This window comes from Lotus japonicus, chromosome 1 (assembly GCF_012489685.1).
Source record: "Lotus japonicus ecotype B-129 chromosome 1, LjGifu_v1.2".
In the NCBI taxonomy this organism is placed as follows: Eukaryota; Viridiplantae; Streptophyta; class Magnoliopsida; order Fabales; family Fabaceae; genus Lotus; species Lotus japonicus.
This window is the reverse complement of record NC_080041.1, coordinates 91891174-91904394: the sequence shown is the minus strand read 5'-3', so window position 1 is coordinate 91904394 and position 13221 is coordinate 91891174. Positions and strand designations below refer to the sequence as shown.

Sequence of the window (13221 nt, the reverse complement as noted above, 5' to 3'; positions counted from 1 at the left end):
AAAAACGATGGAAGATGGATATAATTTTGACGTTTACAATTCAAGATTGTTATATTCATAAAACATTCCATATTTTGGTACAAAATGTAAAACTCGAAGTATTATTTATGAATGTAATTGCGCGGGTGAGTGTGGGGACGAAAAGGAAGCATTGTAAACCGCGGGATAGAAATAGCGGCAAAGATTTGATTTAGTGCGGTGATTGAAAACAAACACTTTCTCAAAAAAGCAACAAGAGCATATAGCATCATTCATTCTGTGCTTGGTGCATTTTTGGAACTCCAATGGAAAATGAACGTTATTGCCTTCCCGCGATGGATCTGCTGCGATCGGAGCCTATGCAACTGGTTCAATTGATCATTCCAATCGAAGCAGCTCATCGATCCATCTCTTACCTTGGCGAACTCGGTCTCTTCCAATTCAGAGATGTACGTATGATTGCCTCTTTTCAAATTCTCGTTGCTCTCTCGCTTTGGATCATTTGATTTGATTTGATTTCTTCATCTGTTTGAATGTAATTCATTTCCTGTATTGATGAATCTTGTTGAAATCAATTCTCCAGATGAATGCAGATAAAAGCCCTTTTCAACGGACTTACGCTGCTCAGGTGCATCCTCTCGCATTTCTTTTTCCTGCTTAATTGGAACTATGCTGCGTTGCGTGTTGTTGTTCTACTTCAGCTTATTGTAATCAGTTTCTACGATTCAATTTTATTGAAGAAAACATCTAGAATTTTATTTATCTGTTTCTGTTTTAGATCTTCAATGTTTTGTGCTGGTGATCTTAGGATGAAAATTTGATTTCTTATGCTATGTTGAATGTTGATACAATGATATATAAGCACATGAGATAATTTATAAGTAGATTAGGCGAGGCACAGTGATAAATAGTATCTTGTCTTTTGGGCAACATTGAGCGCTAGGTTCATGCAACATTGGACATGTCAATGTTGCTAAGTAATCCAGCTTCTGCCGCTCGTCGCCTTTTTAACGTTGCGAAAAACCTGTGTCTGCATTTTCTACTCTGTCAAGTTTTACAGAATTGACTGGAACACTTACCATTTTACCATTTAGATGAAAAGATGTGGGGAAATGGCACGCACGCTTCGGTTATTCAAGGAACAAATGACGAAGGCAGGTGTTTCACCCTCACCAACTCGGTCAACAAGAGACGGTTATGTAGATTTGGATAGTTTGGAGGTTGTTGCCTGCGCTGAAATTTTTATCACACGCTCTTTTGTTTAAGAATGCAGTGCTATGTAATGAAACTTTTCTGTATCGCTAGGGTAAACTTGCAGAACTTGAAGCTGAGCTACTCGAGATTAATGGAAACAATGAGAAGTTGCAGCACGCTTACAATGAGCTATTCGAGTATAAGCTTGTTCTGGAAAAGGTATGATTTGCTAAGGTCGTAATTACAAGTTTACAACCACCTCATCTGATACGAGCTAGATTTACTTTATTGTTAATCTTATTTGTGTTTAAATGAAAGTGTATAATCATTTTGTCGTTTCTATATTATGATTTTAAGGTCTCACTGGGTACCTATTTCTAGTACAGATGTAAACTTCTTCGAAGATTTAAATCATGTATCAACTCTAATCATACTATAGCTTGGTTTATCATTATAGGTCGGTGAGTTTTTCTCTAAGGCACAAAATAGTGCTGTAGCTCACCAGAGGGGTCTTGAAGTCCAGACAATTGTTGAGGGATCTATTGATAGCCCATTATTACTGGAACAAGTATAAGCTCCAGCTTTGTAGTTCTGGTTTTATTACTCTTTTACAGTTTGTTATATTTCTTCTGTTGATGAGTGATGACGCTAACCAAATTTATGTTCTACAGGAGACAACATATGCGTCAAAGCAGATCAAACTGGGGTTTGTCAGTGGTCTTGTTCCTAGAGAAAAATCAATTCCTTTCGAAAGAATTTTATTTCGTGCTACTAGGGGAAACGTTTTTCTCAAGCAGGCTGTGATTGAACATCCTGTTCTTGATCCTATGTCAGGAGACAAGGTAACTTATTCTAAAGTTGTAACTATAAATCTTTAATGGTTTAATATCTTTTAGAAGTTAAGATATATAGTATGCACACTAGATCATCACATTTCCTCATTTTATCATTTGCCAATCTGAATAAGCTGTAAGTTTTAGGAAATGAATGAGTACTTTTTTTTCTTATTCTAGCAATTTACTCTTTATTGTTACTGCTCAGTTCTACTTTCTTAGTCTTTTTCACTGATAATCTCATAACCTCCCCTTTTACAGGTTCATAAAAATGTCTTTGTCGTATTTTATTCTGGAGAAGGAGTTAAAAGTAAAATTCAAAAGATATGTGATGCTTTTGGAGCAAATCGTTATCCTTTCTCAGATGACTTGAGTAAACAATTTCAGCTGATAACAGAGGTAGACGTAAATTTCTTGTAGGTATTTGCTTAGGTTTCAATTGCTGTTAACTAAATGCCTTAGGTTGCTTCTTCGGGATTACTTCTTGTTAAATTCTACAATTTTGGGTGTCTACGCTCAAATGAGTGTTTACTTACCATTGTTACTATAAAAGCATTGAATCAGTCCCATGGTTTTATTTGAAATACCAATAATACTCGGTCTAGTTTGCCCCTACTAGTTGTTCTTAATAGCATGAAAGACTGAAAGTTGATGAGCCACTGAGATTAATTATTGTATATTTTGAACTTGCTAGGTGTCAGTAAAACTTGAAGAATTAAAGGCAACCATTGATGTAGGTATGCTTCACCGGAGCACTTTGTTGCAGACAATTGGAAATCAATTTGAGCAGTGGAGCATTCTGGTTTGTTTGTCCTTTTCGATTTAGCATTTCTAAGGATTATCAATTTGTTAGAAGATTGCTAGGAATAAAACTCCTATCATTCTCTTTTTAACAGATAAAGTTCATGTTAGTTTCATTAAATTAATGTTGGCCACTTCTTATTTAGTAAGATACATATGAATTCCACTTAATAATAAAAGATTTGCTAAAAATATTGTAAAACAGGATATGTTGCTAGTATTTTCCTTATTGATAAAAGACATGCATAGTTTTTATAAAAAAAATATGCATATTGCATAGGCTTTGTGATATATGTTTTTCTTTTTAGTTTTGCATCTAAGCTTCTGCATTATGTTTCATTTTGAAGATGACATTTCCTTAAATTTTAATTGATAGTTGAAGAAGGAAAAATCCATTTACTACACTCTAAATATGCTAAGCATTAATGTCACGAGGAAATGTCTCCTTGCAGAAGGTTGGTGTCCGGTTTTTGCAGCTACTCAGGTTTGTCCTTGAGCTATGGATTTAATTTATGATGCGATGTGCATACACATATTTGGAGTGTAATTTTTTGCTTGTTGGCCTAGCTAACTAATTTGAATTCAATTCTTAGCAGATTCAAAAAGCATTGCAGCGGGCAACTATGGACTGTAACTCTCAAGTTGGAGCTATATTTCAGGTTTTACAAACAAAGGAATCACCGCCTACCTATTTTTGCACAAACAAGTTTACTTCTTCATTTCAAGAAATCGTAGATGCCTATGGGTATGTGACAGAGCTCAGCAATTTAAAGCTTACGTGATTAATTTATAAGCTTGTTTCATGACATCTCAAATCATATAAGCTTGTTTGATTAACTCAAATCATATATTGTCAATACTCGACAGAGTTGCCAGGTACCGGGAAGCAAATCCTGGAGTATACACAATCATCACATTTCCATTCCTTTTTGCTGTAATGTTTGGTGACTGGGGGCATGGTATATGCTTATTACTGGCATCTTTGTATTTCATAATCAAAGAAAAGAAGTTTTCTTCTCAGGTATTTAACTCATGTATATTTGCTGAGTGTTCTCTCATTTTTAATGTAAGCACCAGTTTTGTTTGATATTGTTAATGGCAGAAACTTGGAGACATATTAGAAATGGCTTTTGGGGGACGCTATATTATTATGTTGATGGCACTATTCTCAATCTACACCGGCTTGATATATAATGAATTCTTCTCAATTCCATTTGAACTATTTGGACCATCTGCCTATGGATGCCGTGAGTCTTCATGCAGGTGGTTACCAATTCAATTTATTCAACAAACTACTTTTTATATATGCTAATTGAGTGATTGGTCACAATATTATTTGTAAGTTTAGTGTATTATTACTTTTATAGGGATGCTTCTACAACAGGTTTAATGAAAGTGCGGGGCACTTACCCATTTGGTGTGGATCCTAAATGGCATGGTACTCGAAGTGAACTTCCATTTCTTAACTCTTTGAAAATGAAGATGTCAATTCTACTGGGAGTATCTCAGATGAATCTTGGAATCATGTTGAGTTACTATAATGGAAAATACTTTGGAAACGACATAGATGTCTGGTAATAGAGAAAATATAGTTTTAGTTGAATGTGGTCTGTTGTTTATCTGTGTCCCGTTTGATTTTTTGATGTTGCTTCAGGTACCAGTTTGTTCCCCAGATGATATTCTTAAACAGCCTATTCGGCTACCTTTCACTCCTCATAATTGTAAAATGGTGGACTGGATCACAGGCTGACCTGTATCATGTGATGATATACATGTTCCTAAGTCCAGCTGATGATTTGGGTGAAAACCAGCTCTTTGTTGGACAAAGGTTCCTTCAAGTAAGAAATTTCAAATCTCATTTATTTTTTTGTTAGTTATATTGAACATGAACAGATGTCAAATATGAACTGTCTACTATTTCATTGCTGTTAGATTGTGCTGCTACTGTTGGCACTCGTCGCTGTACCTTGGATGCTATTACCAAAGCCCTTTCTCCTGAAGAAGCAACATCTAGAAGTATACTCTAAACTATTATTTATCTTGTTTTTTGTTTTTATTTGTTCTTATTGAACCCCGTTTTAATTTTTTACCTTGCTTCATCAGAGGCATCAAGGTGAATCTTACTCTTTGCTCTATGCTGGGGATGAACCTCTTGAATCAGAGTCAAATAGTACTCCCCGCGATCATGAGGAGTTTGATTTCAGCGAGGTTTTAGTGCACCAACTGATACATACAATAGAATTTGTGCTTGGAGCTGTGTCTAATACGGCTTCATACCTACGTTTATGGGCCCTCAGGTAGGTAGTTGAAAGCGTTTGTTGCTGTTCTGTGAACTAACTTTGGTTAGAAACTTACAATGAATTAAAGTTCAACATAGATGTGTGCACGCTATCCCTTCAAGCAAGGTAATTGGAATGCAATTTAGGCTTTGATAAATTGCAATTCATGGATGGCAAGAACTATGAATCAGTAAAGGTCCAATGGATTTTTGGAATCCAGTTTAGTCCTTAGGAATGAAAGAAACCTCACACAAAATGCATACGTACTTTGAAGGAAAATATTGGAAAATTAGTCACTTAGAAGTGTTGCAAGAAACCTTTATCTTATTATTGTACAGACTTCAGCGATCTCATTAAATGTGTACATCTCCAAATGCATCATAACCTACAATTTAAATTTTTCTTTGGTTTTTGGTCTTGTTCAGTCTAGCTCATTCAGAGTTATCAAGCGTTTTCTATGACAAAGTTCTACTTCTAGCATTGGGGTAAGTTCTTTTAGCTTTGTTATGTAATAACTGGTGGGCATGAAGAAGGTTACCTGGTGCATTAAAACCCTTATATATTGATGTTTGTTTAACTCATGCAGGTATAGCAACATCATTGTTCTCATTGTTGGCATTATTGTTTACATATGTGCTACTGTTGGTGTGTTACTGGTAATGGAAAGTCTGAGTGCTTTCTTGCATGCTTTGAGACTTCACTGGGTTGAGTTTCAGAACAAATTTTATCAGGGAGATGGTTACAAGTTCTTTCCATTTTCATTTACATCACTTAATAATGAGGATGAACTGTAGCTGCTAAATACTGGACAATATGTATAGATAGAAAGGTCAATTTTACCTCAAGAACCTGGCATGTGTAGTATATGAAGCTTTCACTTCAAGTCGCCCAATTTGTAGTTATATCGTGTATTCATGTTATCAGTTGTCTTCTGAAATAAGAGCACTGAGACAATGGAAGGTCTGTCTCTCTTGTTTGTTGGCCATTAACACTTGGAGTCAAAACTCTAAAGCAAGCAGATTAAGAGGAAAGAAAAACAATTCCATTCAGCAACTACAAGTTGAGGCGTTTTCATTGTACATCAAATGCATATGACAGCACATTTAAGTTGAGTGTGGTGTATAATATATCTGGAAATTAATATATTTTTTCCAGTTTATTTTTGAGTCATTCATTCAAATTGTAGTCATTATACCCACACAAAAAATTGTAGTCATTATATATTGTCATCTCAGGTTAATCATTACGAGACAATCGTTGGTTGCTTTCCTGATTCTTTACCCAACCTCTTTTAGTAGATTTTCACTGAACCAGGCTGTAGAAGGCAAAATTATTTTAATTTTATAAACTATACTCTAACTGTCTAACATTAAATGCTCCAACTAATTCATAAAATGAATATTGGAAGATGCTATAGAAAGCATGATACCCCTCCACAAACAAAAGTTCAGAATTCGTCAGTCAACATGCTATGAAACCATTGCCAGTTTCCTCTACTGATCAGGTTGCTGATGTTTTTACCAAAGCTTTGCTGCCAAGATTCTTCCTCCAGAACATTTCCAAGAAGCCATTGGTAGATATCAACCACCCTTGAGCTTGATCGGTATTACTTGAGGAGAGAAAGTTCAATCCTCTAGTTCTAGCTCACAGTACTTAGTTTTAGTTACTTACTATATTTTACAACTTAGTAGTTAGTAGTCATGTAATGTAGGAAAGTATTAGATTACATAATCACTCTCATATATAAGCAACAGCTATCATGTACAGCTACAATCGATGATTCAATTTCAATAGAATTCAGTTCATTCACTATCAAAGCGTGCCTATTTTAAAAAGAAAAAACAAATCATATGTTGTGCAAAGTATGAATAATTCAAGAAAGAATTATAGTGCGGATTGCGGAAGAAAGTTACTTAACGCAGTAAATGGTGACAAGTGACAACCAGATTGATAATACTAATTTCCTTGGCTGGAAATATTAATATTCAAAATATGGCATTAAGATTCATCATGTTCTTCAAATCGCTATAGACTAAAAGATATATAGGCTAGAAAGCAACCATTTAACAATAATTTTCTGCTACTATGAAGTCATTTAAAATGAACCACACAGTTTGCAGACTTCTTTGGGCACAAGGACAGTTGATCAAATATATAATGCTTCTCCATTGGACGCAAAGAAGAAATACCGCAGATTGTCATGGTTTGTAAAGATGATGAATTCTGCATAATGTATTCTGCAAACCGCTTCTCATTTTCCTGTCCACTATAATGTGTGAGGGTGCACTTTCTAAATTGTAAAGAAAGGCAATGAGGAACAGCATCTGGATAATAGAAAACCTCATCACCAGCATAAATTCCAAATAACAGGAAATCTTCAAGTAATCTGTTCTGTTGTCCGAGCTTATCAACTACAAGATCTTGAAGCTTGGGACTTTTCTTGAGGAAGTCAAATACCACAGGCCAAGAAACGTTTCTCAATGGAATGGTAAGCTCCAAGTGAGTTAAATTGGGAAACTCCGGAACTTTCTCATTGCCGCGCTGCAATGGTCTGGGGCGGAGGCAGAAATTTTATAAGGGGGTGCTAAGATCTAAAGGAATATAATTTATAAGAAATTTTAATTTTTTATCATATAAAGAATGTGAAAAAAATTATAAATAACTAACAATTTGTTATAATCATAATCAATATAAAATTAGTTTCAGTACAAGAGAGATACTAACCGGCACCCATAAGAGGGCTTAAAACAAACAACACCCATAAAAAAATTGTGGCAGTGGCAGCAACGTACCAATTGAGGAAGATAAATCAAGATTTTGTTGATTAAATTCTTGAAGCAGCAGCCAGAGAAAAACCCTATTGAACGCTTGAAGAAGGTAACAGAGGCAAGATTGAAGATAGATCAATTTTTTTGTAGTGTTGTTGCTTTTACACAAAAAAAAAGGTAATCAGTACTTGTACATTCGTATGTAACAAGCTATCTAGTAAGTGAGAATATATTAAAAAAGTGCAAAGGTCCCACACATAATAAGAAAGACTGAAAGAGTAAAAGAGAGTATAGGTAATGGTGGGTCCGTGGGTGCTATTCAGTTTAAAAAGTATAATATATGAGACTCAAATTTTTTTTGTTAATAAAAAATCAAAATTCCAGGGTGGCTACAGCAGGGAGTAACCCCCACTGTGCCTCCGCCCCTGGCAATGGTTACAAGACAAATCATTACAAAACTGAAAATAGTTTTATAAAACTGTAATCATATGGACCCTTAATAATTCTCAAACATTCAAACCTTCTCTACTCGAAGAAACTCCACATTGGCTAAAGCTATGAGAGGAATATTTGGATAACACGTTGCAGAGATACTTGCGCTCACCAACTTAGGTAAGCTTTTATACTCAGCCTCAGATAAACCACGACGCTCGATATCTATATCATGTGCTTCCAAATTCTCAAGAATTGGACAACCATTAAAAAGCGCCACGAGAAGCCGATCTTCAGAAAAGGTAACTTTATTCAAATGCAAGGTCTTGAGCAAGGGAAAGTCAAAATTGTTAGAGTCTATCACAGATCTCCCTAGCAATTTGAGAACAACAAGGGCTCTGCAGCTGAAAATGGAGCGAGGAACGGCATAATAGTAACGCCACGAGAAGAGTTCAAAGCCCTCATCTTCCTCTATATTAATAAACCGACGCTCACGATGTTTGAGGCTGATGCTGGTGAGTGAAAGCCAGAGAGGCATCCATGTCTTTGAAAGAGCACTTGTTGCAACAGCTTCCTCTATTGAAAGAAAAGAGAGAATGTGATGAAGTATTCCATCAGGTAATGTACTAATTCTACCATCATCCATTGTGCTCTTGGATACTTTGGCACTTAGTCTCAATGGATACTTTGTCACTTAGTCTCAATGGATACTTATAGCAGTCGTTCGTGATGGAGCACTCAGCTCGCATGGGTCTGGTTGGAGTGCTCCACCGTTGGGGGTGGTGAAGGTGAATATGGATGTCGCCACAACTACTTCTGGTACGTGTGGAATGGGCATGGTGGTGCGGGATTCTGGTGAAGCTGTCCTTGCCTCAGTAGCAGGTCATGAGTTCCATACGAGGGACGTCAAGGTAGCTGAAGCAATGGCAACGATGGGCCATGCGGCTTGCTATTTATTTGGGTTTCAAGGAGGTTATTTTTGAGACGGATAATTTGTCTGTTGTTAAAGCTTGGTCTAGTTTTTCTTCTCAGTTGTCGTACTTAGCTTCTATTGTGTCGGATTGTGTTGTTTTATTGTCTAGTTTTAATTCCTTTAGTTTGCGCCATGTTTCCGCAAAGTTTGCCCTACCTGGTCAATGTTTTATTTGGATAGCGGATGCTCCTCCGGGTATCGAAGGGCTCCTATCCAAGGATGTAGTTTCTGCTTCTATTTGATCAATGAAATTTGGTTTATGTCAACAAAAAAAAACCAACGATTGTCTCTGATTTGAATACATAATGACATGATAATGAAATATAATTGGATAGTTACTATTCAGAGACATAATTTTCCATCGTTACTTGCCAAATTGCCATAGCTATTAATAACTGCCCTGGACAATAATTCATTGTAAGACTGGCTAACAGACAATTACAGTATTACATCTAATAATAAATAGACATGAGCTTAACAGTTTCCTTATCCATAAACATCACACTACTTATTTACATAAAGTCCAGTAGCCTGGTGCCACAATCACAATGAGTTGGTCTGTATAGCAGCTCACGATCAGACATTCTTATGTTTAGTGGTTGGTCTGTATAGCAGCTACGGTTGAGACCATGGAGTCCACCCCACAAACATTGCGTCCTCTGCAGATCTTGTAATATCCATTCTCTCCCCAGGTCTCCCCCCATGAATTCTTTATGATCCAGTAAGGCTTTTCCTTCAGCCTAATGGGAGAATAAGCACCAGCACCATAGCCCACCAGAAGAACCCCATGATCCAAATGCTTGCCGCAAATGTATGGGCATGAAACTCCACCGATGTATGTCTGCATAAAAACTGCATTGATACCAACTGTGCCATGCAAAGCAAAGGGTCAGTATTTCTCTAATTAGCAATTCAATTCAATATATCTTGTTCTTTGAAATAAAAAATGGGACAATTAAAAAAATCCTCTGGATAATGATAGTTAAAAATTCATTTCGGGGTGTGGGGATAGGGGATGAGAGCTAAGCCTGCGTTGTGCACAGAAAACATACTTGCAAGAGGGCCATGCTTCACCAGATTTGCAGCAATTTGATCTTCATCAACAGAAACCACACTGAAATTAGACGCGGAAGCAGCAATTTTGCTTTTCTCAAATTTGCAAGTGCCACGATCCCTTCCAGTATAAGGATAATCCTTCTCTCGCATCACTCCACCAGCCTTGAGTGTATACTCAAATGCATTGGTCATCAACCCACCATTACAGCCCGAGTCACATGATCTAGAATCTTCAGGATCACACTGAAAAAATTGTACACATTAACATCATGAAGTTTTCATAAATGGATCATCAAAATCAATTTAATTATCTCCCTAAGAAACCACCATGTTCAATTTCCAACAAAGAGTGCAGTCAGTGGGTGGCTGGGGGCATGTTAGAACTAGGTACACAAGTGCATTAAAATGAACTGCCATTCCACCAGAAACAATTTCCTTTCATACAATAGTATTCAAATGTTACACTGGCCCTTCTAAAAATCTTACATCACCTTCTCTACTTAGCCAATGTTGACTTTACCTAACATGTATAAAATTTTCACCCATTTACCAATATATTCTGGTTTCATCCCTAGGTGCATCGTGGCTTCGACATATAGTCCTAAGTGCGTTGTGTCTTCAACATACAGTAAGGTCTCATTAGGAAGAACTTATTTGAGTTTATCTTATAGCATTGACGCTTATTTAAGTGTTTTTGCGAGCTTGAATAGGCTATGACCTACTTAGCTTAAAGCTACCTACAACCAGTTTTAGGCTGATTTCAATAAACATCTCAAATTAGCAATTAGGTTACATAAACAGTTTATCCATACACACCCTTAGTTAGATCAAAAGTTCATAACAATCAATCAAGGAAGACAATTATACATACACACAAATAATTGAAGCATAATACACATACAGAGTCAGATTGAATTACAAGTAATTATACATGAATTAAATTAGAGAGGAAAGAGTGGCTACCTCATGATCGCAATCGACCAGTTGTTGCTCACTGAGGCTAACAAGCTCGCCAGTGGCCAGATAATGAGCTCCTTCCAAGGCTCCAGTAGCGCTGAACGACCAACAGGATCCGCACGAGCCCTGATTCTTGACCTCAGTAACTGCTCCCTTCTCACGCCAATCGAAATCGGTAGGGAGATCGTTGGTAGGGAGGATCGGAGCCTTCTGAGCATCTTTGAGATGGCGAGGAGCCTTAAGGCCGAGGAACTGACGGCGAAACTCCGACGGAGTGAGATCGGAGAATCTGGTGACGCCGTGGACGGCGGAGGGATCTAGCTTCTGGTGCGATTTGGCTAGGATCAGGTTTTTCTTGAAGACTCCAAACCGGTAGTTGTGCTCCTCCTCGGTGGCGTAGGTCTTGCCGAACCTGGCCTTGAAGGTGGAGAAGTGGTGCTCGGCGTTGAGCAGGTGATCTTCGACCTCCGGCACCACCTGACGGATGAGCAGATCTTCGGCATCGTCGATCACCGCGGCGGTTGCTACGGCGGCGGAGAAGAAGATGAGAGCCAACAGGAGGAAGGGGCGCGCCTCAGCCATCTGATTGGAGAAAAGGAGAGGAATGGGCAAATTGATTGGAATGGGTTTCGTGCGTGATAATTTGGATTTTATGGACCATTGCGTGAAGATATTAAATTGGTGTAGCCAATGTGATGTTGACACGTGGTTATTTTTTATTGGGGGTTAACTTTGAGTGCACTCTTCAGCTCCGAAGGGACACGTGGCCCTCTTCTTATCTTACTTTTGTTCAACCCCCAGACGATTACTTTTATGTTTTTTATGATAAGATTCAATATAAAGACAAAATGGAGAATAAATATCAATGTTATTACAATTAAATTATTAGGTTAGATATGTTTCTTTGTCTTTATATTTTTGGGATTTATTATGGTTTTGATCCTTTCTGTTTTTCTCATTGTTTCAAAATGAGGAGTTTTGGTTCTCCCTTTCAACATAATTCAATTCATTGATGAGATAGTTTATAGATGACCAAGTTATTTTTTTTGTTACAGTCTTACAGAGGAAAGATTAACAAGCTAACAAACTAAGCCGAAGCGTCTAAGAATAACAACTCGTAAACCGCCGATGGTGGTTGCCCCCACATCCGGTATTGAGACTCCTCCCTAGTAGCTTTCCTAGCAAGAAAGCCAGCCATGTTGTTTCGCTCCCTAGATATATGCTTGAGAGAAATTCTCCAATCTCGCTGGAACCAAACTCTAGCTTCCAAAAGCGCTTCCCGTTCCCAGAAGGATTCTGCCACCGTCTGCGCTTGGAGGACCTGCACGACCTCAAGACAATCAGAAGCACAATCCAAGCTGCGAATTCTCATGCTCCAAGCAAGTGTCAACCCAAGCTCAACAGCCCAGATTAATTATTACACGGTTGTTATAATTTACTCAATTTTACGTGAAAGTGAGATGAAATAGAAAGTTAAAAGTGAATAGATCAAAGTTTATCAAACAAAGTTGGCTTCTAAGTTAAAAGTGAATATACGTAGATTTATTATTACATGGTTCATGGTTGTTCTAATTTACTCGGCCATAGTTGCTAGTTGTACAACAATATGGGAAGCCAAAAAGGCGGCTCGACCCACACCAAGATGAGGTATGGACAACATCACTGAGAATCATGAGGGAAGAGATAGGCCTCTGCATAACCCAAACTCAGCAGAAGAAAACAACTAAATGTGGTTAAGGGCGACGGTGGTGGAGGTAAACACAATAGAGATGACATCAAGCTTGGCCACACCAAAATGGAAGGAAAAACTCACTTATTTAGATAATAAATCCGCCAAACGTTTTTTTCCCTCTCCGCTTAATTCATAATAGATAGATTATTGCTACTTGTTGGGCCCAATCCATACTTGAGGATCCAATCCATGAAAGAAAAAAGAAAAACAGACTATC

At 37.5% G+C, this 13221-nt stretch overlaps 3 protein-coding genes across 3 annotated transcripts; 1 reads left to right on the top strand and 2 right to left on the bottom strand.

Moving 5' to 3' along the window:
* The first annotated feature begins 133 nt into the window (after window positions 1-133).
* LOC130727782 (V-type proton ATPase subunit a3-like) lies at window positions 134-6486 on the top strand. Its single transcript, XM_057579029.1, has 18 exons — window positions 134-428; window positions 563-607; window positions 1074-1199; window positions 1285-1392; window positions 1631-1741; window positions 1845-2015; window positions 2268-2405; window positions 2701-2808; window positions 3184-3291; window positions 3404-3552; window positions 3675-3828; window positions 3910-4070; window positions 4175-4381; window positions 4462-4645; window positions 4740-4823; window positions 4911-5104; window positions 5512-5571; window positions 5673-6486. Exons 1-18 carry the CDS (start codon window positions 285-287, stop codon window positions 5878-5880), a joined length of 2460 nt encoding a protein of 819 aa, XP_057435012.1. The 5' UTR covers window positions 134-284; the 3' UTR covers window positions 5881-6486.
* Window positions 6487-8368: 1882 nt separating this feature from the next.
* Window positions 8369-8932, bottom strand: LOC130711983 (putative F-box/FBD/LRR-repeat protein At5g25850). The gene has a single exon (XM_057561799.1). It carries the CDS (start codon window positions 8930-8932, stop codon window positions 8369-8371), a length of 564 nt encoding a protein of 187 aa, XP_057417782.1.
* A 644-nt stretch (window positions 8933-9576) lies between these two features.
* LOC130727781 (cysteine proteinase 15A-like) lies at window positions 9577-11912 on the bottom strand. The gene is made up of 3 exons (XM_057579026.1): window positions 11279-11912; window positions 10312-10558; window positions 9577-10126 (listed from the first exon to the last, which is right to left on the bottom strand). Exons 1-3 carry the CDS (start codon window positions 11852-11854, stop codon window positions 9852-9854), a joined length of 1098 nt encoding a protein of 365 aa, XP_057435009.1. The 5' UTR covers window positions 11855-11912; the 3' UTR covers window positions 9577-9851.
* Window positions 11913-13221: the final 1309 nt, after the last annotated feature.